Source organism: Syzygium oleosum, unplaced genomic scaffold (genome assembly GCF_021117445.2).
Source record: "Syzygium oleosum isolate NSW1041296 unplaced genomic scaffold, Sole_v2.1 Sole_v2.02, whole genome shotgun sequence".
Classification (NCBI taxonomy): domain Eukaryota; kingdom Viridiplantae; phylum Streptophyta; class Magnoliopsida; order Myrtales; family Myrtaceae; genus Syzygium; species Syzygium oleosum.
The window spans coordinates 19,892,380-19,917,501 of NW_026607486.1; the positions used below are offsets into that span (position 1 = coordinate 19,892,380).

A 25,122-nucleotide genomic window follows, 5' to 3' on the forward strand; every position below is an offset into this window, starting at 1 on the left:
TAGAGCCCAACTTTGTCTTCATAGGAGAAAAATACATTCCTGACCAATAAAGACTTGCGGCAGGATCAGTTGTGGTCGCAGAGCAAGTTTTTTTTTTTTTTTGTTTTTTACTTGGTCGCAGAGCAAGTTGAGTCATCACTGACTAGTCAAAAATCAGAAACTGCGGAGTTATTTCGTGACTTGAATTATAACAGCAAAAAGGCCCTGGACATTAGACCGCGTGATGTCCAAAGAAAGAATTCAACTGATCTTCGTCTCCTGTGTCTCGCCTCGCCGGAAACCACATAACAGGGTTTCTTTGGGCAAATTCTCCGCAAGTACTTCAATGACAAACTACTATCCAAGAATTCATAATCACAAGTTCTTAATCATTCACATTTTGTTATATCGATGTAATGATCAAGATACGTAACAATCTGTAAGAGTACTGACAATCCTGATATAGCTTGTCAATGAAATAAGAACACACTGTCGCAACAGAGGAAACATCTCACAAACAAGTCGTGATATCTTCTAGAAAAGAGGAATTCGAGTGACATTATTGCGAGAGCTAATCTCCAACAACGAACAATCCCAGCATCACTCCAGCCTATTGACAAAAAGATATGCAACTCTTGTCATAATTATCACTTCCGCAAAGAATTATACAATCTCCTAGCCTCACTTTTTTTTTTTACCATATGTCAAAATTTTAGAATTCAGGAGCTACTGCAGTGGCAGACAGAAACTTTGATTAGGGATGGTGACCTAACTCGGGAGGGAGGGGGGGATATATAAAAAATTTACATAAAATTTCATTAATTAGAATAAAAATACTAAGACAAAAATTACACCGAGCATTGAGCACCGAGCGCCAGTACTTCTTGATCAGTCATTGAGATAAAGTAGCACTCTTCAAAGTCTTTCTTCTCTTCTTCCTTCTCTTCTCCATATTTCCATTTCTTACACCATTTTCTTGGCCATTAGGCCTTGCAACCTCCATATGGGTGATAAGCCGTCCCTTCTTCCTAGTTGAGTTTTTATGCTCTTCCAAACTGCACGTATATAAATTCACCTATTACACTTTAAAAAATGGGAACATATGCGTAAGAGGACAACCATAAGCTTCTGTTAGATGTATCCAGTCCGATGACTGAACAGATTAAGGTCAAATGTTCAAAAGAAATTCTTTTGAACACTTCGGAAGCTAGATAAAATAGAGGACAGAGGAATAATGAAAGCACGTAGTAGGGTGCCAAATACAACAACCACAATATACATTTTACTGGATTCTTTTGATGGCACTAAAACCTCATCTCTGCTATGAAAAATACGTGCTCATACTATAAGAAACTCACTAGTACACATAAGGATTCGCTGCAATGATAATAATTAACTACATAAACAGATATGGAGATGGAGTTTATTCCTAGGAAGAATAAAGTATCAACTAATTTAGCAAATCAAGGACACTGCCACCGGTAATCCCTGTACTTTTGCCCGTCCGGTGACAGATTATGCCAACCCATCCCCCCCCCTTCCCTTCTCCTCAAGCAGCCATGGCCGGGAGCTCCAGATCAAACGGCCAGGGCCATGAGCCCATGCTCCTACCTCTCCATTTTGTTTTTTCATTAACTGTTATGCTGTCTGATGTGGCGCCACATACAAAATTTAATAAATCATAAAACAACACGTGTACTCCAGTGTCTAACTCCGCAATCCGATTGTCTATGTCAACAAAAACTGACGGACATGAGAGAAAATTCAACTGAGTGACGAAAACTTTTTATTTTCGGGCAAAAATACAGGGATAGCCAATGACATTACATCGAAAAATTAACACTTCTTCTTGGGTATTAGGAAGGGGTTTTTTCAGAGAAGACAAAACCAGTGGACACAACACAGTTATTGTTGTTTCTGACCCATGAGGAGCGAAACAAAGCAATCAAAGGTCTTGAATATAGGTAAGGTGGACCACCAATAGGCCAACGTTAAAACTCTTCGATAGTAAAGTATTAATTTAGAAGAACTCCACATGAATAATAACTGAACTCTAGAAAAATGAACTTTCTAGAATCTCAAATAAATGGTGTTTTACTTTCATCACTTGACTGATCACAGGTTTACAATTTATAGTTATTTCAACTCTCTAAACTTTGCCAAAATCAAATTTTGCTGTACTTTTTTGGCCAATCAGAATCCATGATGAAATGAGAGTATTCCATGTAGTCTCAATCTTCATAAGGCTACTTGAAATTACCGTAGAACCTGAGAGCAGGACAACCATGGATCTCCAGTATGAAGACAACTGATATAAGTGACGTAAATAATTGGAAAGACAAGCCAATATCTACTCATCTATTCAGCAGCATATTAGCCAAGCGAAAGAAAAATTACATATTTAACTAAATAAAAAACTCTACTCGCAATTACTAGGCAAATCCCAACTCTAATCCACAATATCTAAACTGACTAATTCCATAAGTATGATAATTTCAGTATTTTGTTCATTCCATAGGAGGAAAAAAGCTATAAAGAGATAGTAAAACAGTCGAGAGAAAAAGTACCTAAACTTTTTACTGGTAAACAAATTTTGTGAGACTGCCTTTTGTATGACGCTTCCATAGTACTGTTTAAAAGAAGCATTTCCGCTTCTCTTCTCCAGCTGCAGTAAATTGGCAGACTAAGTTGCCAAGGAAATGCCTTCACTAGAGACCACAAGTTTTAGTTTCAGGGAAGCAAACCTGAAGAAACGATTCAACAGACTGTTGATCTTTGGGTGAAAAAGGCACCTCATCTCTTTTCTTTCGCACAAACTCAACATTCAGCTCCACCTGTAGGCCAAGGCAGCAGGTGGCTTTATGCATTCATATAAAGAAACAAGACTGCTTTTGACCCTACTTTGGCGTTTTAATGGCACAACACTTGATCAATAGCAGCCAATAGGAAAGGACTTCAGTAACACCATATCAAGTGAGAGGTTCATAGTGATAACCCCTTAAATCATTTGGACAAAGGAGTTGTATCAGTGGGATCCGGCAAAGCCAACATTTGAACTGAGAGAGCTTGACAGAAACTCATATATGTAGCTAACATTTTTCACACATTTCATAAAAATAGACTCCTAGTAATAAATGTTTGAATCCTAAATCAGATCTTGGCATTTGAAGTAAAAAATGATTTGTAAAGTGCATTACCTTCCAACTAAAATGAGAAACAAAACAAGTATAATTGTCGTCTACAGGTTAAGAGATGTGACATTGTCTTCTCTTTTTTATAATACATACCTGATCAATACAACGTTTTAACACACGGCGGAAACTCTCATTTGTTGTTGTCTCATAGAACTTCCTCAGACGGATGAGTGGTACGGTAGCCAGCTCAGGAAAGGATATGTGATAGCTCCACTGATCAAAGTGCGTGCAGAGTAACTCAATGGCTGAAGAAACACACTGTTCTTGGAAGTTTTGAGATTTTAACCAATGCTTTGGCAACTGTAGAGAAAAGAAGATAATGTATTGGTTACCGCTTCTTTATGAGCTCCAAAGATTCAGCATATACTGTACCCAACTATTTGCAGTCTTAAGATCTACATTATCTCAAAAACTTGAATACTATATCTTGTGAAAACCATGTCTTTTAAACCACAGAAATTATCATAGAACTACCAACACAAAACACAATTTTGTAATTCCCTTACTTTAACAGAAGTCGAAAAGTTGAAGTCCTTTCCAGGCTTTCCGCCCACCTTGCCAACCTTGTATTCCAAAATGTCCAATGCAAATGATGCAACAGGAACGAAAATCTCACTAGAACGAGAGAGATGATTCAACCACTGAATGCACTTAATTCTCAAGGGTAAATATCTTGATCCCAGAAAAAGACGAGCCACCCCATTTACAATCTGAATGATTATATAAAGCAGAGGCTGGAGGTCATAATCACGAATGTTTGATGATACAAATTCAACCCAGAGATCAATGCAATTAGCAAACTGCCAACTGCATATTTTCTTGACTGCTTCCTGCATGTGGACATAAAAAATCAATCGTAGCATGAGAACACATCCTCATGAACATTCAGAAATTCCTAAGAATGTACTCAATGCGAAGAACAGATAAAGCATAGACTACACAGTTAGAGCAACTATTAGTGAAGGACAAAGCATAGTCCTTATGTACCTTCTTCTTTGTCTGTAGAGCCAGCTGCAGTACTTTAGCAAGTTGCTGTAGAGAAACCAATGCTTTACTAGATGATTTCTGCAGGTCCATGGAGCATAGTTCAACAATGCTATTCCTGAGGAATTGTATATGATTAAACATTCCTGGCTCCAGAAATTTGCAGTGGCCGATGAAGGCTTTGAATGTTCTAATCAGGCAGATATCAAACCAATCATTCCCATACAGAAAAGCAACATCGTGCACTACAAGAAAGGCATGTGACGACAGAGTCCCATCACCGGTTGCCCACAAGTGAATCGATATCTACATAGAGAATATCAAAACGTAAGAATTGAAAAGCACATAATGATGCTAAAAACCAGTCAAACAAATAGTACAGTGAGTACAAAAATTGCCCAGATAATATTAAGGAGCACGGAAGTCCAGCATGCCCGAGTAATATAGAAAAGAAAAGGCCCCTTGCTAGAAGAACTAGAAAAGATAATGAGATTAAGAGCAATCTCACATCAATGTGTGACTAATGGTCTTTATGCCATATGAAGTAGTTCCATACATCAAGATCAGGGACACAATAAAATGCACTTGACTATGTGAAAGAATGTACCTTGATCAGTCGATGCAGCAGAGAAGGAAAACCAGCAAAACATATAATAGAAGCCCTAAGTTGTGTTAAGGAGAAAATCAATATCTTAGAGTCTGTAACTTGATTCAGAAGGAACAGGGTGCTCCTCAGATATGATTTCAACAGAGGCTTCGTAGTTTTCCATTTTGATGTGTTCTTCATATCCAAAATAGTCTCCTTCTTGCAATTAGAGCATGATATACCAAGTAAGTTCCGAAATATTTTGTCGGCTTCATGGAGCATGAAGGCCAATATAGTCGAAAAAGCTTCCTTATTCTGAATCTTGTAGAGTGTGGTACCATCAGTAAACCCACTTGATTCACTTCCATAGTGACATGCAGCACGGTAACAATTTAAGAGGCTAGTCAAAGCGGACACATTCTGCAGGTCTGTAGCTTCTTGACACCAAACATTGATAGTAGATGCAGTTAACAGTTTGAGCTTACTCGAGTTTAAGCTTTCTCCAACTGTTTGAGTGTCATTACCACTTGCCTCTTCATCATCAGAAAACTGTTTGAAAAACAATAAGCAAGCTATCAATGGAATGCTGCTAAGCAAGAACGATATCAAAGACAGTAAAGAGAGTGAATGGCCTCCAACATAATTCCAGCAATGTTGAGAGCTTAAAATATCAGTTTGCACACGTACTAGTAGAGGAGGACAGCACCCACAATTTCATAAAAACTATGAACTATAGAACAGTTTTGGCTTTGCTTTCTGAAAGAGTCGTTTTCTTGTTATTAGAGAGAAGAGGAAATCTTAGAAGGGAGCATGCTGGTATAACTTAAACATAATATATATACGAATTTCTTTTTAAGTAGAATGGGGAAGAAAAAGATGGAAATTGGGTGGACCACCACTAGGCCAAGTTGTTGTTCCTCTTATTTAAGCATGATAACAATTGAAACATGGAAAAACATCATATTTGGGGAAGAAAACTCTGTAGCAGTCCCTCTGATAAAAGAAAACGAAATTAAAAATACCATTTCCCCTTATGTCTAAATTGATTTACCCTAGCGCATAGGCTGTCCACAACCACGAAACTCATTGATGCTGTTTCCATCCTGAACATATCCATTTTGTTACTACATGTCGGCAAATAAATCATATCCCTGGACTTTCAGCTTAATTTCATATGGCAATAAACAGCTGCAGCCATCCTAAAACAAAATCCTCGGGTCCTAAGAAACTTAATAGTGATTGGATATCGCATGGACTTGTAATATTCAATTAAACTCTATGTATTCTCACCCATCTGAGCAAATTCTGAACTTATTCTGATAAGCCACCAATTCTGAATATAGATGTATGCTAAGGAAAAACTAAAAATTACGGGAAAATATTCAACCATCATTACCAGCAAACAGCCTTGAATAACTCAGTAGAGTGACAAGGAAACTTACCATTTCTTCATCACTGAGTTGGTGGACACGCTTATCATTGTTCTCCAAAAATTTACAGAACCCTGGATCCTGAAGACAAATCAATTTATGATATTAAATTAGTTAAAAGAACATAATGGCACGTTGTCCAGATAGAAAAAAATTTAAATGGAAGCATCTTAGAAAAGAAAAGGAAGAAAGGGACCAAATTTGAACTTAGGCACTTTAGTGTCAAGAGTGCCATAATGTATGCCAACAATGGTTTTCATTCTAAACCACACTAGAAGCAAAGAAGAATCCTGAGAAATGTAGTTTTTATTCCTTTACATCATTAGGAACAACCTCCCAATCGTATGAAGCTGGCCTATTTAAGATTTTATTAACAAAACAAACAAGAACAATGGCACAAAATTAATTGAACATGAGCTTCTCTACATAAGACTGACTGACCAAGTTCAATATTTGCAAAGTTGGCTCACAAAGTTCAAAGTAAATACAAAAAAAAAACTTTTTTAGCATATAATAAGAACTCGTCACGTCACTTTGTAGACTAATTTTCTAAATCCGTACCTTTTCCTTTAACTTGTCCAACTTTTTTTTCTTTTCCACAAGCTCTGAATGAATGTCCTTGTTCTGCACAGATAAAGCAGTGACATCGCCATCTTCTGCACATACATCATTGTGTATAAACAAAAGAGGAACGGTGAATATCTGAATTTTGATTTAACTATTAAAGACCAAAATACAATTTCATTCACCTCCTAGGTAAGTCTCGTCATCCATATCGGCTTCGAAGGCATTCGTTGAAACCTAGCATAATGTCACAAGAAAAGTAAAACAATTCAAAACTATCCAACTGGCAATATGAAAGAATTATAAGCAACATGTTCAACACCTCAAGATAGCCATCACTGTCTGAGTCATCTTCACCCAAATCGCTGCAATCACCTAATAATGCATCCAGTGAAATGTCCTCAATGTCTTGAACCTCAGGCTTCCTAAGAGCAAAAGCGGTATAGTAGGAAGCGGAATAAGTTAATGGCAAATGCTTCACAAGTACTTCAACTGTGAAATCAAGACAGTGATTTTCAAGAAATCACCTAAAGAATCATGTAAGAGATGGAAAACTTCCTGCCACGCAACAATTGAGAAGGAAGCACCAGTTAACTTTCTTACCTTTCACTTGAGAGATCTAATTTGTCACCCTCATGGTCTTCATTCACATCCGGCTGCTTCCCTAAGAAAAAATCCAGTTAATATGAGGCAGCTTCCAATTTTCATGAACTAGAAAGCAATTCCAAAAGGAAGAGGAGAGAAGTTCCATCTATATAGCAAATATAAAAGACAGGCATCGAAACTGTACTTATCGTAGAGTCAGTCATTTGAGTAGAGGATTGATCAATCAGAAGAATATACGTGCCATCACAGAAATTACAAGAAGAAGGAAGGAAAGCACTCTCCACTTTACCAAATCACAGTAACCTTTTAGGGATAGCATCTTGAATGCAAGTTCATGAACTTCATATGCATTGATACATTCTCTCCAAAGATACTCAACAGATTTCATTCACACGATGTACCGGAGAATCGCGAACTTTTATATAAAGGGTGAGAAACCACGGTAAGAAAGCCCAATGCGGCTTCTACTACTACCGAGTACAACAAAGAACGAACTACGCATTCAAGGGATTCGTGTCGCACTTGAAAGCAATCCATGGGGTTCGGGTCACACAATGCAGGGATGCAACTGCCATGAGCTACACGGCTTCCATTCTATACTGGAGAAAACGCGACGGAGTCATCAAATTCCATGCTCAGGAAGCCATACAGAACTAAACCTAATCAAATTCTCCTGCTTAGGTTGCATTTCAAATGCTGAAAACTACTCGAAATAACTCAAAAACAAAAGAAAAGAGGGAGATGAGCTCTTACTCTTGGAAGCTTTCTTCTTGAACATGGAGTTCGTCTTCCTCTTCTGCCTGAGCACAGACTGCAGATTCTTCTTCGCGAACTTCCTCGCCTTCTTCCCCAGCTTGGCCATCTCCTTGATGTTTTCCTACCTCCAACACTTGGTGATTCTGCACCAATGCACCACGAAAACCACATGAACAATCAACAGCACGAAGCGAGGGAAGAACGGAAGAAACGCACGCTTCTCGCAAACTCAATCTCCTCGCATGCGACGAACCTCAAAGACTGAAGAAATCAAACACCAAGAGCAAACGCACAGCGATTCTCTTCTTCTTCTTCTTCTCGAATCTCCTTCTGCTTGTTGTCTTTTTTTTTTTTTTTTTTTTTTGGCGGGCCTGTTTAGTTAGAGATGAATTCTCGGAGGGGCAATGGTGCAATTTCGGAACATTCGAGGGACCTCGGCGCGATTTCGCCTTTTTGTCAGCGCTGCCGCCACCACCACTGTGGAAGGCAATCTCGTGGCCTCGTGCTCAGTCAGGGGTCCTGAAACCCTCTTCTTTATCGCTCCACCCTCGGATCGGGCTACGGACGGTTCAGATCGGCTCTCCTCAAAACCCTAGGGCTTTTGCGGGCGAAGGTCTTCCGCGTAAAAGTACGGATGCTCCGAGGACACGACCGTCACGAGGAAATCGAATACGAGCGCACTCGGACATGGGCGGCGACGTGGCGCGATCTGGGCCGTCGGTCCGTTGGTGGGCGATTGGATCCAACGCTGGTGAGAAACCCTAATCTCGGCCGGGGCTATATAGCTCGCGCTCAGCTCGCAGGAGCAGACCCTCTTCAATCGCTCCCAGTCACTCTGCCTCTTCGCCCTTCTCCTTCTCGAGCTTCGTCGTCCGCAGCTTAGGTAAAGCTTCCATTTCTCTCTGAGCTCCTGTTCTTGTTCTGCTTGTCGTGAGCGATGTGTGTTTGCTTTTCCATGAGTGTTGATTCGTCTATCCGGTCATTTGGTGTGAGGTTGGATTGCTTTGCGTGCTAGATCTCGTCGCGGTCCTCGTCATTTCTGGTGTTATTCGTTTGTTGCTGCTGCTGAGGAGCTTGTGAAATTGAGATGTGCTGGCTGTGATTTGTTTCTGTGCTCATTTTCTCGGTTAAATCGTAGTCGGTTGATCTGTTGATGGTTCTGCGCATGGATCTAGCTACTTAGATCTGAATCCCTTATCGTATGTTGGTGTGTGGTCGCGCATGCGTTCGATCTGTCAAGTGATGTTAATTCTCTTTAGATCTATGTCAAAACCATTTGCGAGTTTGTCTCTGATCTCTCTGCAATCTGAAGCAGGATGTGTGGATCGTTTTGAGCGAATTTTGAATACTGCCGACCTCTTTTTCATGTTGACTGATTGAAAGGAGATGTGGAGCTCCTATGGTTTTCTTGAATAAACTGATCTGGAGAGTGATGTGGGAGCATTTGAATTTGTTAAACTATGTAGTTTGTGAACAGCTGATTTGACTTTTTTAATCTATTTTGTATTGTATATATATGCTTTATTCAAGATTGCGAGCTTTACGGTTTGCTTTCTAAATTTATCTTAAGCTTATAAATTCAAAGATGTTAAAACTTGCCCCTATAGCTCAGCGGTAGAGCGTCAGTCTTGTAAACTGAAGGTCTGTAGTTCGATCCTGCATGGGGGCAATATCTTTTTTAATTTTTATCAAAACCAAATTTGCTTTGTGAAACTCTATTTTACCAGCAGATGTAATTCTTGTTCTTATTTTGGCCTTTGTCAATCCAATCTCTTATTCTGAGTTGCTTGGATGGTGAATGATTTCATTTGTTTTTATATTTGACTCTGTTCACACGGTAAATCTCCAATTTGCTTTTGTCCGTCATGTAGTAAGTAGAGATGTCTGAAATGGTTTCCAGGTTTTTTACAACTTTGTGAATGTGCTCATCTGTCTTGATGCTTTGCCTGAATTTTGTTGTACTGTGGACTCTTGGATTTGATGATTATGTCCTGGCTGGAGTTTAATGGCTGTCTAATTGGATAATTTGTATCTTCATCTTTGTCATCCATCTCTTAGGTATCTCATAATGGGTAAGGAGAAGGTTCACATCAACATCGTGGTCATTGGCCATGTCGACTCTGGGAAATCGACCACAACTGGTCACTTGATCTACAAGCTTGGAGGTATTGACAAGCGTGTCATTGAGAGGTTCGAGAAGGAGGCAGCTGAAATGAACAAGAGGTCATTCAAGTACGCCTGGGTCCTTGACAAGCTCAAGGCAGAGCGTGAGCGTGGTATCACTATTGATATTGCCCTGTGGAAGTTTGAGACCACCAAGTATTACTGCACAGTCATTGATGCTCCGGGGCATCGTGACTTCATCAAGAACATGATTACTGGAACTTCCCAGGCTGACTGTGCTGTCCTCATCATTGACTCCACCACTGGTGGTTTTGAAGCTGGTATCTCCAAGGATGGCCAGACCCGTGAGCATGCTCTTCTTGCCTTCACTCTTGGTGTGAAGCAGATGATTTGCTGCTGCAACAAGGTAGTATTCTAGTTATGTTCTGCATCTTATTTCACTAGCCTTTGGCATTTGTGTAGATAAATACTTATGTGATAGAAATTCCCTTTGAGTAGATGGATGCCACCACACCCAAGTACTCCAAGTCCCGTTATGATGAAATCGTGAAGGAGGTCTCTTCATACTTGAAGAAGGTCGGCTACAACCCTGACAAGATTCCTTTTGTCCCCATCTCCGGATTTGAGGGTGACAACATGATTGAGAGGTCCACCAACCTTGACTGGTACAAGGGCCCCACCCTCCTTGATGCTCTTGACCAGATCCTGGAGCCAAAGAGGCCAACGGACAAGCCTCTCCGTCTCCCACTTCAGGATGTGTACAAGATTGGTGGTATTGGAACAGTCCCTGTCGGTCGTGTTGAGACTGGTGTCCTGAAGCCTGGTATGGTTGTCACTTTTGGGCCCACTGGACTGACCACTGAAGTTAAGTCTGTTGAAATGCACCATGAGGCTCTCCAGGAGGCCCTCCCGGGTGACAATGTTGGGTTCAACGTCAAGAATGTTGCTGTGAAGGATCTCAAGCGTGGTTTTGTTGCTTCCAACTCCAAGGATGATCCTGCCAAGGAGGCTGCCAACTTCACTTCCCAGGTCATCATCATGAACCACCCTGGGCAGATTGGCAATGGCTATGCCCCTGTCCTCGATTGCCACACCTGCCACATTGCTGTGAAGTTTGCCGAGTTGCTGACCAAGATCGACAGACGGTCTGGCAAGGAGCTTGAGAAGGAGCCCAAGTTCTTGAAGAACGGTGATGCTGGGATGGTGAAGATGATTCCCACCAAACCTATGGTCGTCGAGACTTTCTCGGAGTACCCTCCTCTTGGGCGTTTTGCTGTCAGGGACATGCGTCAGACCGTGGCCGTGGGTGTCATCAAGAGCGTGGAGAAGAAGGATCCAAGTGGTGCCAAGGTCACAAAGTCCGCTGCTAAGAAGAAGTGAGGCTGCTGTTGATTGCAGGATTGGGGAGCCTTATCATTTTAAGTGTCTCATACATGTCTTTATTTGAAAGGCCTCGGTTTTTAGGTTCTGCCGAGAGGTTTGGTTATTTATTTTGATGTCATTTAGTCTTAGTACCTTTTGAGGGAGACATTTTAGTTTGCCTTAAATTTTGCATTTGCTAGACTCGTATGGATTTGGTGACGGTTTATATTTTTACTTTTGCTTAGTTCACTGTCTTGTCAAATGATCGGGAGTTCCTTCTATTTGACTCCTATTATTTTGCATATGCTTAATGCTCTGGCGTGTGCGCTTTTTGCTCATGCGAAGTATTGCGCTGGCTTTGCTAAAAAGCTCCGACTGATAATATGATTTTCATGGTAGCGGTCTTTGGATCGTGTGGTAGGATAGATGGCCAAGACCGGGTAGGGTTTTGTCCAAACCGTCGGCAGTGGAGGAATTGCATCGGGTTAATGTTTGATGTCTTAATTGACTTGAGATGGTTAGGGACAAACGTCCAGAGTTCTACGTTTCTGAGAATGCATGGACACATTGTTTCCGGTTCAAATTTCTTGTTGTAACTCCTATCCAAGATGAAATCATATTTTGGTTGTGAAAGTGAAATGACGCGTCTATGAATCTAATGAAAACTAGTGAAGCATTAGATCATCGTGAAGCAATTGGGAGCTCTAAACTATTTCCTTCACCTCATTAAACTCTCCATTTTCCTTACGCATTTTGTCCATCTATTGCTCTTTTTTCATTTCTTCTTCCCAGTGTTCGCCGCTGTGAAGAAATTGAACCGCAACGGAATGGGTGTGCTCAAAGCTATTAAATCGAATCCAGAAAAGCTAAGCATCTAATTCATACTCCTCTGTGGAGCAATGTTCCAAACAAAGCATACTTCTGGCCCAATTCAACAGTAACTTCGCTTCAAATATTTCAACATCCCTCAAAAGCAATGCCTAACGGTAAATCTAATAGTTTAAGTAACACTATCAATAGAAGGAGCATGCCAGAGATATATAGCATATATTATTTCTTGATCTCCAAATTTCACAAATGCGACAATTCCAAACTAATTTCACCAAGCACTTATGACGTTTCTTCCCTTTGGTAGCTTGTTTCGACAAAGATAAATCGTTATTTTGTTCACCCAAATTTAATGAGAATAGTCACTACTAAAGGAAAGAGGCAATCTTGATTCACCGCTATAATAAAAAAAACAACCGGAGAGAGTGGCCAAAGTTGGAAGGCCGATTGCTAATTGCTATTATCACCACCCACATATTGCCTGTTCAGCTTATTCAATTCTCATTCTCTAAACCTATCGCCAAACTTGTCTTGCAAATTATCTTTCATGAATTTCGACCCAAATTTTTTTTTATTTTTATCTTTCATGAATCATTTATCTAAAAAGAACGAGTTTTCTCCAAAGCAATCTGGGATCCGTGAATCCAGGCCCAATAAGTTCGGGCTGGACTAGATTTCAAAAAACTCGCCCGCGGGGCCCGGCCCGGTTACTGTTGCTTGCCTCGCTACAGTGCTGGAGAAGACAGGATCTGCTACTCCCAGCAACCTGGGTATCGCGTGACGTGTTGACACGTGATTGGCCGAGACAGGTATCACTTCGCTCTAGGTACCAAGCTGAGACTGACTCTCCCTCTCTCTCTCGCACCCAGTAAGACGACCGAAGAAGCTGTCGAATGATACTCCAGAATTCCTCTCCACGATGGTAAGACGAATCGCCAATTATCAATGTGAAGTTCTCTTCCATCGCTTTTGCTGCTAATTGAGCGCAGAAGTGCTCGATATATGAAGTGCAAAAATACACGATGATTTTTTATTTTTTTTTGGAGGGGTTTCGATTTTGCTGAGATAGATTTGATTTTCGCTGAGATAGAGGTCGAACTTTCGAAGCCTCATGCCGTTGGACGATGCTTGGGGCTGAATTAACAAGCCTTGATTATGAAACCCTCCTGCCGTGGGATTATTGGGTGTTCCTCAAAATCTGGCCTTTCGGTTTCTGCAGCATGTTTGAATGTAAAATTGGTTTGTGTGAAATTCGTGTATGATGTGTCTCTGCTGGCAATGGACGGCTCCGTTTGGATCGTTTGAGCTATGGTTCCGGGGTGATTCAGCTCCTCGTATCTGAAATTAGAGCTGAAATGGATAGGTTCGGCGGATTCGTATCTTCGATGGCGAATCCGCTAGTTTGCAGGTGATGGTGAGGCAGAAGCCGGGTGTTCTCCTTCTTTTATTGCAAAACTTTGTATGACTGTTGCGGGAAGCGGGTTACTCGTAAACTTTCTTTCTTGTTGTTGTCCTCCGTTTGATATCAATGCTTGCGGAGTTTGAAATGAGAACTTGTCAGATTTTGCAAGTTATCTTTTGAAGAAGTCTGTTTGGGTTAAGTGGGCTGCCGTAATGTCTAGAATTTTTGAAAGTAGATAGAAAGCACGTCCTGCATTTATGTTGTGATACATCTAAATTCAAGATATAGTCTGGTAAATGTCACTACTTATGAGTGCAAACTCAGTGCTTGATCCCTCCTGATTTTGTCCAGTGACTAGTCCTTGCAACTGATCGATGACGACAGCGCTCTTATCTAGCGTTTGGCGAATGATTCTCACGCTTTATATTCTTTCCGTAATGGCGAAAAAGAGTGTCCTCGGTTCGATTTAAATTGATTTCCCTCTGTAGTACTTAGTTCTTCTGTTTTTGTTTTTGACTCGTTGACTTAGTCATTATTTTCAGCGTATGTACACTGACTGTGTCATGCATTCAGGCTACACCGTTACTGGCTGGGCTAGCAGTGGCTGCTGCCGCGCTTGCTGGTAGATATGGAATCCAGGCTTGGCAGTCATTCAAGACGAGGCCACCTAGACCGCGTAAATTTTACGAAGGTGGTTTCCAACCCAAGATGACGAGAAGGGAAGCCGCTCTTATTCTCGGTTTAAGGTAGAGAATCAGTTTCATTCCTCTTCTGGATCAATTAAATTGGAAAAAAAAAAAAGGGCAGCTTTCTAGAGGATGGAGGTAATGGAAGTAAATGACACCAAGCTTCGTGCGAAAGAGCACTGGATAGACGTCACTGTTACATGCACATTAAGCGCCTTCATCTGATTTTGCCTGACAGGCGACCGTAGTTTTGGTTTTCATTTGTGTATTGTCTTGGTCTCGCGGTACTATTTAACTGCATATGATGCTGAACAATTGACTTCAGACATATGCGTGAGTTTGGGAATAAACAGTTCGTTCCTAATAATATGGTTTGACAGGGAGAGCGCAACTCCAGATAAGGTTAAGGAAGCGCACAGAAAAGTAATGGTTGCGAATCACCCGGATGCCGGCGGTAGTCATTATCTTGCTTCTAAGATCAATGAAGCCAAGGATGTCATGCTAGGGAAGACGAAGGGCAGTGGATCTGCATTTTGATGCGAGTATTTGGGGTTGCTCCTATTTGAAGGGGAGGTGTGCTTTGTGCAAATGAGCACTTCCTTGTTAAATTTTCGACTAATTCGTTGCATCTTTCTATATCATCTGTTGAGAAAGCTAACAACTCGAAGCACCGCATGCATTGGCCGGGTAGCTCGGTCGGACGAAATCTCCGGAGAAAAACGGCGTCGCCACAGAACATCAGCCTCTGATTACTCGCCGAGGCTCGTGAGGTGGTTGAGACTCATTAACTTTGTCTTTCAGTAATTATTCTGAGCTGAGGAGTCGCGCTTTTGGTAAAACCTGTGATGATACCGAGTCATATTTATTTGTTTTTGGGTAGCGTCATCTCAATTTGTGCTTTGTCAACTGTAAGTGGCCCGGAGGCGTCAATGACAAATAATGCAGATGTTTCGAGACATCAGATGTACATCAGCCAAGATGAGGTTGGGCCCTTTGAAAAAGTGAATTGCCCTGTTCTTACGGGGCTCGTTGCCGCTTTAGGCCATGTAAACCATGGGACGAGCTTTGTGTTGTCGTGTCGGAGGTGACTGTCGACCATGTTGAGCGAGGAAACTCTCGAGTATTCAAAGAACTGGTCGCGTCGCAAGAAAGTTAGCATGATTGGCGAGAACGATCCGACGACGATGATGGCAAAACGGCAAAACGAGAGCGAGAAAGAATCGGACGGTGGCCGAGGGGCGCATGCAGGAGATAAAAAAAGGCCGAGTCGGATGCTTCTGGGCGCCTACACGTATTGATGCTCGAAGTGCCACGCGGCCATTGCCAATCCCTCGTCCTAGGCCACTAAGCTCAAAGCTGGTCGTATTCGCTTGCTTCCATGCGATGTGGCCTTGTCCGTTGGCTATTGTTTGTTGCTTCGGTTTTGTCGGTTTGTCCTTTGATTATTACTTCTTTTTTTTTTAATTTCGTCGAAACCACTTAAGCTTTGACCCGCGAATCTGAAAAGTGAAAAAAGAAGAAGAAGAGGAGCCAGCTCGCGAATTGCTAAGCCGAAGCACGATGCAAATTACCAACAGTTTAGGATGATTTTTACATTAGACACAGAACACCTAATCCTCAGGACAGATCAAACGCGACAAATTGTCCTATTAGGAATAAATGGAGTTAGGTGATTTTCTTTGGAGAAATGGAGTAGGCGACTTTGGCGTCCATGGGCATAATCGTTTGTCTTTGAAATAATGACACAAACAGTCCCTGAATTCTTACCAAATATATAATGTGATTTATGAACTTTTAATTTGTTTAATATGATCCATGAACTTTAATCCAATATACAATGTGGTCCATGAACTTTTAATTTGTTCAATCTAGTTCATGGGCTTTCGATATGTGTTCAGTTTAGTCCCTGAACTATATTAATTGAAGGATTATATCGAACATTTTCATATAGTTCAGGGACTAAATTGAACACGTACCGAAAGTTCAAGGATCAAATTGAATAAATTAAAAGTTCAGGGACCACATTGTACATTGGGCTAAAATTCAAGGACCACATTGAACAAATTAAAAGTGCAAAGATCAAATTACACATTAGACCAAAGTTCAGGGACTATTCGTGTCATTTTCCTTTTGTCTCTTGCATAAGCGCATTAGTAGTCTTAAAATTGAGTTTTAAAACTTTCAAAAAGTGTAATAAAATCCCCAAATTTGTGAGAAAGTGCAATCGAATCCCAAGTACAATTAAGTCCTAAAACTTGTCAGATTGTTCCAATCGAATTATTCCGTTGATTGCATTTTTTAAAAGTTTTAAGATTCGATTGCTCTCTTGTGATAAGTTTTAGGGCTTAATTGTACTTTCTGAAAATTTTAGGACTCAATTATATTTTTGTGACGAGTTTTATAATTTCCGGTGCACTTATCTTTTGGTTTTTCGTATGGTTAAGGTTCATAGATTTGCATGTTTATTCCCTCGCATTGTCCGACACTGCTGAGTAAAGCTTGAGTGGATCGAAAAGGTGTCGATCTGATCCGTTTCAACTTGAAACCAATAGGATGTCTTGATCTACAGTATCGCCCAGCTTAACTCTTTGATTAAAGATTGATCCGAACTAATTCTAGTACGGGATTAATGGAGAACGCCACGTGGAATTATCGTCATCCCCTTGTCAGATTGGGTGACGCTTCTTCTCTTCATAGCGATCAGAAATCCAACCCGTATCTCTTGTTTTCATTTGCTGGCTTATCACTCCTTTTCTTTTTTCTTTTTTCTTTTTTTTTGGTTTTACTTTCGTGGATGGACATCAGATTTCTTCTTTGCTAAATCATTGTCCCGCAGCACAATCAAATTCAACTACCGGCGAGATTCGGGTGAACACATGAAGTGGAAACATTAGAGAAAAAAACAAAAGAACGAAGAATTTCGACCCATAATGTTTCTTAGCCGCCCCTTTCCTCTTCAAAACATCTCGATACACGCTTTTAATCTGTGTTCGATCTTCAAATCGAATCGACAAGTAACTCTACTAATCTCTTTTTTGCTGCCTATCTTTAATCGTATGAGACATTTCAAAAGCGCCGTTCCAAGCGCGTCTTCATTCGTATTTTCATTATACGAGACCGACTTGTACAGGATCAATTATAAAGGTATCGAGTATCGAATTCCGCGATCAAGACCTTTAATAATTGCTGGTCGATAGGATCATGTAATGTCATATCGCTTAATCGCAGTGAATACACGTAGTAACCTCAAATCATATCCGAATCAAATCCGGATAAGACACTAGGATTGGATACCAACTGATTAAATCCATCCCAACTTAACCCCTCCTCCAAAAACTATCCCAAAGGCCAAAGTTAAGGCTCACCCACCCCCCACAAAGGAAAAAAAAAAAAAAATTGTACTCCCACGATGCCCACGTCAGCTTTTTTATCAATTTCTCAATCGTTATCCACACCCAATAAACATTTAATAAAAAAAAAAAGCCATCCCCCCCTCCTCCTCTCTCTTTTTCTCCCATTCATTTCCATTTTCCCCCATCCCCCATTCTTATTTCGATCATCGAAAAAAACATAAAAGAAGCATCTTTTTAATGTAATCTTTTTTAAAATTAATTTTTTTTTTCCGATTTCTATTAATTGAAGGCCGCTTCTTCGTCCTCCTCTCTCCTTCTTGCTGCCCACAGCATTTCTCTCTCCGACTCTTTCTCTCTCCACAGAGGGAAGAACCCCGTCGCTCGTAGCTGGAAGCGTGGCGTTTTCCCAGCATTGCCCTTCCCCTGCGCCCCGTATTTACGCCAAACGCCACTGGCCCACGGACCTTCCCCCCCTGCGTTATCCCACCGCCGTTCACGTTTTCCTCGGAGCTCTCCCATCTTCTTCTTCTTCTTCTTCTTCTTCTCCGGCCATCCTTTATCCGAGTTCTCCGGCCGCCGGCTCCCGGATTCCGTTGACATGAACGCCGCACCGCGACCGCTCGATCCCAGTCTCCACAGCTAGGGTTTCCTCTTTGGGCGTGGGTGGGGGGGGTGTGGACAGCTTGTGGTTCCATGCCGTTGAATCGATTGTAGAAGGTCGCAGTCTAGTGAAATTACGGCTTGTGGATTGGTGCGGGGGGTTTTTCTATGGTAATTTCTGGTCTCTGAGTGATGGTGTCGGCGAATGATCCGATCGAGTCGTTGTTCAACACGATTCAAGCGTTCCGGGGCGCTCTGTCGCCCCTGGAGTCTGGCATCAGGAGAGCCGCGAGGGACATTGAGTCCTGCTGGCCCGGTTCCAATTCGAAGCGGAGGGGGAGCAACGGGGTGGAGCTGATTGCTCAGTTCGATGGGTGCGATAGGAGCGGTAAGTTCCAGATCGGTGTGCTGAAGAGGAAGGGCGCTCAGAGCGTGGTCAGCGACGAGAAGAAGAAGGGCTTCTCCATTAAAGTCCCCATCAAGAACATCGTCGGAGCGTTTGCCCAGAATCTGGGGGGTCGAGATGGGTTAGATGGCAGGAAGGGGGGCAAGGAAAGGGATGTGGATAAAGGGAGGGATGGTGACGAGTCGTGCGCGAATTGCTTGCAGTTCGCGGTGCATTTCTCGTTTCTGGCGAATAGCTTCGTCCAGGCATTTCCTAGTCCCTTCAAAGGGAGCAAGAAACGGTTGCAGAAACATTTGGATGAAGAGAAGGGGGGTTGTGATGTAAAGTGTAAGGCTTCACTGTCTGAGCTGAGAGGGAGGGAGTCGAAGCGGCGGCACGTTAGAGCGGCCGAGAAAGATAAAGATGTTGGGGTTAATAAGGAAGACAAGCACATGCCACTCGAATCGATCGAGTGCTTCTTGGGATTTATTTTGGATCAGTTGGCACAGAACCTTCATAAATTCGATCAAGTGGTGCAGCAGGAGTTCGAGGGCGATGGTTCGAAAGCGTCCCCTGCAGTAGATCCTCCAGAACAATTTAGTCACCTGAGGGCTGTCGCTAGCATCTGGGAAGGTCGAAAAGCGGACGTAAATGGTTTTCTTGGAAACTTGAGGTTCGCGAGAGTGGGAGGTGTTCCACCAAGTCTTGTCGGGGTTGCTTCTTCGGTTAAAGAAGAGACCGACGATGGAGTTGCGAATGGGAGTAGAGATGAATCGAACAGTGGCACTTCAGCGCAGAAGTTGGCTGGCGGCTTACTGAGCATTCCATTATCAAATGTGGAGCGTTTGAAATCTACTTTGTCTACCGTGTCTCTGACAGAGCTTATTGAACTTGTGCCCCACATTGGTCGACCTTCTAAAGAGTATCCGGACAAGAAGAAGCTATTCTCTGTACAGGACTTCTTTAGATACACAGAATCTGAAGGTATGCTAATACACTCGAGCATATTTACTGTGAGAATCTGGTATACATCCTTCTGCGTGATTCCTGCTTGGAACTGACGTTCTCCTTTTTTTTTCTGGTTTGTTTGTTTATCTGAAAGATCTTTTCCTTCTTCTATATGTGCTTCTTCAGGGAGAAGGTTCTTCGAGGAGCTGGATAGAGATGGTGATGGCCAAGTGACATTGGAGGACCTAGAGATTGCTGTGAGAAAGCGGAAATTGCCCCAGAGATATGCTCGTGAATTCATGCGTCGTACAAGGAGTCACTTGTTCTCGAAGTCATTTGGTTGGAAGCAGTTTTTATCATTAATGGAACAGAGGGAACCGACAATCCTTCGAGCTTACACTTCTCTCTGTTTGAGCAAGTCTGGGACACTCCAGAAGAGTGAAATTTTGGAATCACTAAAACATGCAGGACTTCCAGCAAACGAAGACAATGCTGATGCTATGATGCGATTTCTTGATGCAGACAAACGAGGATCCATTGCATATGGACATTTCAAAAACTTTATGCTTTTGCTTCCATCCGATCGACTCCAAGATGATCCTCGGTGAGATTCTGTTCAGTTGAGCGATCATTTTGAAACGTACTCACATTTCAAATTTTAAGTTGGCCAAAGCCAGCGGTAATTTACTTTCTAGTTCTTTTAGATTTTAGCTGATAGAGGATCTGCCTCAGTGTGAATCTACTGGCTTTGAGTTCACATTGATTTATTCATCCATGTTATTTCCTTTGATATGATGTCTTGCTCTACTTGAGAATAAGTAGGAAAGCAATTCAATCTATGATTCCTGGTTTGGGGATGGGAATTATTTAAGTAATAAATTGGTCACGAAGAATGTAAAGTCAATGTAGTGCAGAAACTTCTGCTGCTGTTGCAGTTAATTTTATGCAAATTTTCTTGGATGGTGCATGATATGGTCGCTGCCAATGTTTGAGCAGAAATGTCTGGTTTGAAGCTGCTACTGTTGTTCCTGTTGCACCCCCTGTGGAAATACCTGCTGGAAGTGTTCTTAAATCTGCATTGGCTGGTGGACTATCCTGTGCACTGTCCACCTCTTTGATGCACCCAGTCGATACAATAAAGGTAAAAGCTATTTACATATGCTGAGATTACTAAACTGTGTTATGCACAGATATTTTGGAATTGAAGTTCATTAAGGATCTAAACTATTCTTTCCCTTGCTTGATGCAAATTTATGTTACACCCTTGAGAAGGAGTTAAATCCTTGAGTTAAACATCACCTAGGCATTTGAAATTGCTTATTGAGCTTAAATACAGAGTTAAGCTAATATTTTAAAATTAAATAGGCAGATACTTATGCTGTTTTTGTAGGGATGATAAATATTGCTTAGTGTTAGCAGAAGCATTCAAGCACTATGTTGTTTATGTTACCTTGCAAGAATGAGCCACCCTAATCATATTTGACTTTGGGGCTTGCAATGTGGATTATAATTAACTTTAAGTAGAGTATTAAGGTACACACTTTTGTCTCTTCCAGTCTCACACGTTGAGGTAGCCATCATATATACTATGTAGTATGCTCACACTCGCTTGTGTACACAGTAGTGGACGTGATTGTGCATCTTGTAGAGGTCCTATCATGATGGTTTCTTGGTTTTATCAGACGCGAGTGCAAGCTTCGACACTCTCTTTTCCAGATATCATTGCAAAGCTCCCACAAATTGGAGTGCGCGGAGTATACAGGGGTTCTATACCTGCCATTCTCGGACAGTTTTCAAGGTCCTGGTTGTTTTGTCATTTATTTTTGTCCTTGTTTGCTATATGCTTGTTTGATCTTGTGGTTGACACATTCTTTTTAAACTGCAGCCATGGCCTTAGAACAGGAATATTCGAAGCCAGCAAGCTCCTATTGATAAATGTGGCGCCAAATCTCCCAGATATCCAAGTAAGTCCTACCATTTCCACTTTCATTTTATTATTTTTCGCAGGATCTGTTAGTAACATCATTCATAATCAATGAGATCAAAAGAAAACTACAACAGCTCTCAATTATAGAAATTTTCTATTAGTACGTACTCTACTGCTTTCATTATTTGCTGGTTTCTTGCTTACCCTTTAATTCATTAAGATGCTCTGTTTCTTTTAGTATGAGCATGCACATGCCCGTGGGGATGTGTTTGTTCCATTGTGGTTGCGTCAGCTTCAGCAATTTCCGAATAAGATGTATGAATTGTGCCTTTGAAAGGAGAGGCACTTTTTGATAAGTTCTAGAGTTAATATGAAGCTATTATAATTGTCAGGTCCAATCTCTAGCATCATTTTGTAGCACTTTTCTTGGGACAGCAGTGCGGATTCCTTGTGAGGTCCTAAAGCAGAGGTTGCAGGCCGGAATTTTCGATAATGTCGGGGAGGCTATTGTTGGTACCTGGCAGCATGATGGTCCTAAAGGCTTTTTCCGGGGTACTGGTGCTACCCTTTGTCGAGAGGTTCCATTCTATGTTGCTGGCATGGGACTTTATGCTGAGTCAAAAAAGGTAATGTACCTTTGTATCTCTATGTCAATGCCAGTGGCACAAGTCCTGCTAAGGATTTTGCATTGTCTGGGTGGAAATGCCGAAAATTTTGAATATTCCCTCCTCTCACCAAAATTTTAAATGTTTTCCCATTTTCCACCCGAACTTTCATCTTCTTACCTCCTCCTTTGCGAACTTATGGCTAAGGTTTTGGACAGGTCTGAGTATGATAAGAAATTTACAAATTTGCATTCCGTAAGGAGTATTCCATTGTTGTTTAGAGGATGATATGAAAAATAACCCATGATCGATCATTACATGCTGTGCACCTTGTTATTGGACTATTCGTTTGCATATGTATTTGAAGAAAAATGAACGTATCGAGGTATGCCGTAGATAATTTGTTAATTATAGCTATGTATCATGAGCTACGGTTGGTCGAAGTACCACTTTTCAATGATGCACCGACTGAATGGACGATTATACTTCTGTTGTTGGCGGATGAACATTAGACAGTAGAATAACACAAGTAGTCATGCCACCGTGCCTCAGTGTGTAGGAGGTACCATCATGTAATTTTATGCATGCCAATGTAATAAAGTATCGCAGGTTGCTGCCTGCTGAAAAGTTGACCTTGTATAATGTGTGCGAATCGGACGATATGACATGGGATCTATCTGCTCGATTTCACATGTATTGCTGTGACTGGATATTCACGTGAAATAATTGTCTGTTTCAAGATGGAAGACGTCAATATTCTCATTTGTTATTCATGTATATTGGATATTGAGCAGCAGTTGAGAGGTGTGTGAAGGATGTGCCTTATTACCATTGATGCAGAATGGGATGGCACTACTTATCCATTACCTGGGAGAATGTGAACACTCCTTTTGCGATTGTTTCAAGAATGCTTGTGCTGGTGGCCACTTGAGAACTAAACCTGTAATGCATGCTTTAGCTTTGTGTTGGTTGAATTGTGAAACTGAGAAATACCTCTTTCCATTTACATGATAGATATGACAGCCAAGTGATATCTGGGTATCTGTCGAGTGTGAGCAAATCATATTCTTCATTTTTGTCTCAAGTCGTTTTATAATTGATCGAGGTCCACTCACTTTCTTTACAGTTTGATTTTTTTAACTGTTATTGTGTTTCATGTAGTTCCTCTCCTATGGTCAAATACTGGATTCGTACCGTTTATCACTACTTTGTGTGGTTGGAGACAGTGTTGAAGTTTGATCAACAGATTAATTCTTTCTTTCTGTATGCTTTCATCAGCTTGTCCAGCATCTTCTGGGTCGGGAGTTGGAGCCGTGGGAAACAATTGTTGTTGGAGCTCTATCAGGCGGGCTAGCTGCTGTTACTACCACACCCTTTGATGTCATAAAAACAAGAATGATGACTGCTCCACAGGGTCGACCGGTATCAATGACTATGGTAGCTTTCTCAATACTACGTCGTGAGGGCCCTCTAGGCTTATTTAAAGGGGCAGTGCCCAGATTCTTTTGGATAGCTCCGCTGGGAGCCATGAACTTTGCAGGCTATGAGCTTGCAAGGAAGGCCATGGACAAAAATGAGGAGGTAGCTGCTACCAACGCTTTGTCTCAGAAGAAGCTAACCAATTCTGGGTGAGGTTTTTGACCGAAGATTTTACCACATATCCCAATCATATAGCATGCTAATGCCGCCGGGAAATTTTGAATTTTCTTCTCCACACTTTTTAACAGTTTTCATCTGTCGACATCTCTGGATACAATTTTGTCAGTAACTGTGATGTAGTTTTCTGCCCTTGGTGACAGTGCAACTGTTCTGCTTTAAGTTTTGTAATGTACTCAAAATTCTCTCTTTTGTACATTTGTGCAGTTATTTCGATCAAGTTCAATTTACTTAGTCTGTGCACTTCCGTTCCTACATATATCGCGATTTCTGTTCAACCCTTGTTGTGCAGTATGCCCTTTGGTTGACGATTGCCCTCCTTCAATTCTGTACTTGATCCCATGGGATCTCACAGTCACAGTAAGCTATTTTCTACTACGAGAGATGAGTAATCGAGCGATGGAGACTGATTTTACACGTAGTTGTGATTTTATAGCTAGTGTTTCCTCTATGGGAACTCTGTCTGTTCACCTTCTGAGTAAAGACAATTAGATTGTACTCATCATTTAACGGTCAAACCAATTTATCATCGTAGAGAATCCATGGAGGTCATGCCTAACTCGTTTAGGCTCAGATAAAGCCTGTCTGATTCTTCGTAATCTCAGTTGGATGATGTATTAGAGCAATCTGCGCAATTCGAAACTCAATAGAGACCTGGAACTTTAAATGGGATTGCTTCGGGTGATGGTTGCTTCTCCTGTTCTCCTCCCTCCCTCTGCCTCTATATCTCCAAGTAGAGGCTTTTAACGAGGTTGTTCTACTTAAAAGTCTTACTTAGGCTGTTCGTCAATTCAACCAAATTGTGTTGACAACCTGCTTAATTCAAGATTGTTCTACCTAATACAGATGGCAGTGGGATGATATATCTACGATTCCACTTAGAAAAGAGCAGTCGAGTTGCTTCATAAGGTCCAATAGGCGACCCATACCAGTCTTCGGACAGGGCTTAGGAGAATTGTCTTCGTCGAGGCTAGAAATGGCTACGCTTGGGAAGAGCCGTTCGAAGTCGAACTCTGCTGTTTGGCACTTGACCCTCTTGGTGATTGATCAAATGGGAGCCAAACAAAGGTCAATATGGGTTGATGTATGTATACAAGAATCTTGAAGGTGAAATTCTGGGGTTTTCACAATTTAGGGATGTCTCAAT

The 25,122-nt window shown here is 41.5% G+C and overlaps 4 protein-coding genes and 1 non-coding gene across 7 annotated transcripts; 4 read left to right on the forward strand and 1 right to left on the reverse strand.

The window, feature by feature from the left end:
- Window positions 1-488: 488 nt before the first annotated feature.
- LOC115673106 (protein REBELOTE) lies at window positions 489-8,501 on the reverse strand. 3 transcript variants are annotated; one of them, XM_056308719.1, is made up of 14 exons: window positions 8,393-8,501; window positions 8,097-8,242; window positions 7,341-7,401; window positions 7,060-7,162; window positions 6,923-6,974; window positions 6,735-6,829; window positions 6,186-6,254; window positions 4,765-5,292; window positions 4,161-4,463; window positions 3,680-4,003; window positions 3,267-3,473; window positions 2,724-2,813; window positions 2,547-2,644; window positions 489-1,034 (listed from the first exon to the last, which is right to left on the reverse strand). In XM_056308719.1, the coding sequence occupies exons 2-14, from the start codon at window positions 8,203-8,205 to the stop codon at window positions 872-874; spliced, it is 2,202 nt and encodes a 733-aa protein (XP_056164694.1). In that variant the 5' UTR covers window positions 8,206-8,242; window positions 8,393-8,501; the 3' UTR covers window positions 489-871. The 3 variants fall into 3 exon arrangements, with proteins under 3 accessions (XP_056164694.1, XP_056164693.1, XP_056164695.1); XM_056308718.1 differs by having other exon boundaries at window positions 8,353-8,476; XM_056308720.1 differs by lacking the exon at window positions 489-1,034 and adding an exon at window positions 2,058-2,247 and having other exon boundaries at window positions 8,353-8,476.
- A 325-nt stretch (window positions 8,502-8,826) lies between these two features.
- Window positions 8,827-11,887, forward strand: LOC115673107 (elongation factor 1-alpha-like). The gene is made up of 3 exons (XM_030595174.2): window positions 8,827-8,982; window positions 10,158-10,629; window positions 10,722-11,887. The coding sequence occupies exons 2-3, from the start codon at window positions 10,168-10,170 to the stop codon at window positions 11,601-11,603; spliced, it is 1,344 nt and encodes a 447-aa protein (XP_030451034.1). The 5' UTR covers window positions 8,827-8,982; window positions 10,158-10,167; the 3' UTR covers window positions 11,604-11,887.
- TRNAT-UGU (transfer RNA threonine (anticodon UGU)) lies at window positions 9,697-9,768 on the forward strand. Its single transcript has one exon. It is a non-coding gene; the product is annotated as a tRNA-Thr (tRNA).
- A 1,301-nt stretch (window positions 11,888-13,188) lies between the features above and the next one.
- On the forward strand, window positions 13,189-15,386 carry LOC115673114 (mitochondrial import inner membrane translocase subunit TIM14-1). Its single transcript, XM_030595186.2, has 3 exons — window positions 13,189-13,335; window positions 14,389-14,561; window positions 14,882-15,386. The coding sequence occupies exons 1-3, from the start codon at window positions 13,333-13,335 to the stop codon at window positions 15,036-15,038; spliced, it is 333 nt and encodes a 110-aa protein (XP_030451046.1). The 5' UTR covers window positions 13,189-13,332; the 3' UTR covers window positions 15,039-15,386.
- Window positions 15,387-18,511: 3,125 nt separating this feature from the next.
- Window positions 18,512-24,205, forward strand: LOC115673105 (calcium-dependent mitochondrial ATP-magnesium/phosphate carrier protein 3). The gene is made up of 7 exons (XM_030595172.2): window positions 18,512-19,823; window positions 19,974-20,391; window positions 20,784-20,928; window positions 21,470-21,585; window positions 21,673-21,751; window positions 22,107-22,340; window positions 23,598-24,205. The coding sequence occupies exons 1-7, from the start codon at window positions 18,647-18,649 to the stop codon at window positions 23,949-23,951; spliced, it is 2,523 nt and encodes an 840-aa protein (XP_030451032.1). The 5' UTR covers window positions 18,512-18,646; the 3' UTR covers window positions 23,952-24,205.
- The last annotated feature ends 917 nt before the right edge of the window (window positions 24,206-25,122 follow it).

Coding starts and splice junctions, on each gene's coding strand:
- LOC115673114 (XM_030595186.2), top strand. Junction 14,562..14,881: donor GCTCTTATTCTCGGTTTAAG/GTAGAGAATCAG, acceptor ATGGTTTGACAG/GGAGAGCGCAACTCCAGATA.
- LOC115673106 (XM_056308719.1), bottom strand. CDS start 8,205: ATGGCCAAGCTGGGGAAGAAGGCGAGGAAGTTCGCGAAGAAGAATCTG. Junction 7,163..7,340: donor TTAGATCTCTCAAGTGAAAG/GTAAGAAAGTTA, acceptor TTTTGCTCTTAG/GAAGCCTGAGGTTCAAGACA. Junction 6,830..6,922: donor TGACGAGACTTACCTAGGAG/GTGAATGAAATT, acceptor ATGTATGTGCAG/AAGATGGCGATGTCACTGCT.
- LOC115673107 (XM_030595174.2), top strand. CDS start 10,168: ATGGGTAAGGAGAAGGTTCACATCAACATCGTGGTCATTGGCCATGTC. Junction 10,630..10,721: donor TGATTTGCTGCTGCAACAAG/GTAGTATTCTAG, acceptor CCCTTTGAGTAG/ATGGATGCCACCACACCCAA.
- LOC115673105 (XM_030595172.2), top strand. CDS start 18,647: ATGGTGTCGGCGAATGATCCGATCGAGTCGTTGTTCAACACGATTCAA. Junction 20,929..21,469: donor ACCCAGTCGATACAATAAAG/GTAAAAGCTATT, acceptor TGGTTTTATCAG/ACGCGAGTGCAAGCTTCGAC. Junction 21,752..22,106: donor CAAATCTCCCAGATATCCAA/GTAAGTCCTACC, acceptor TATAATTGTCAG/GTCCAATCTCTAGCATCATT.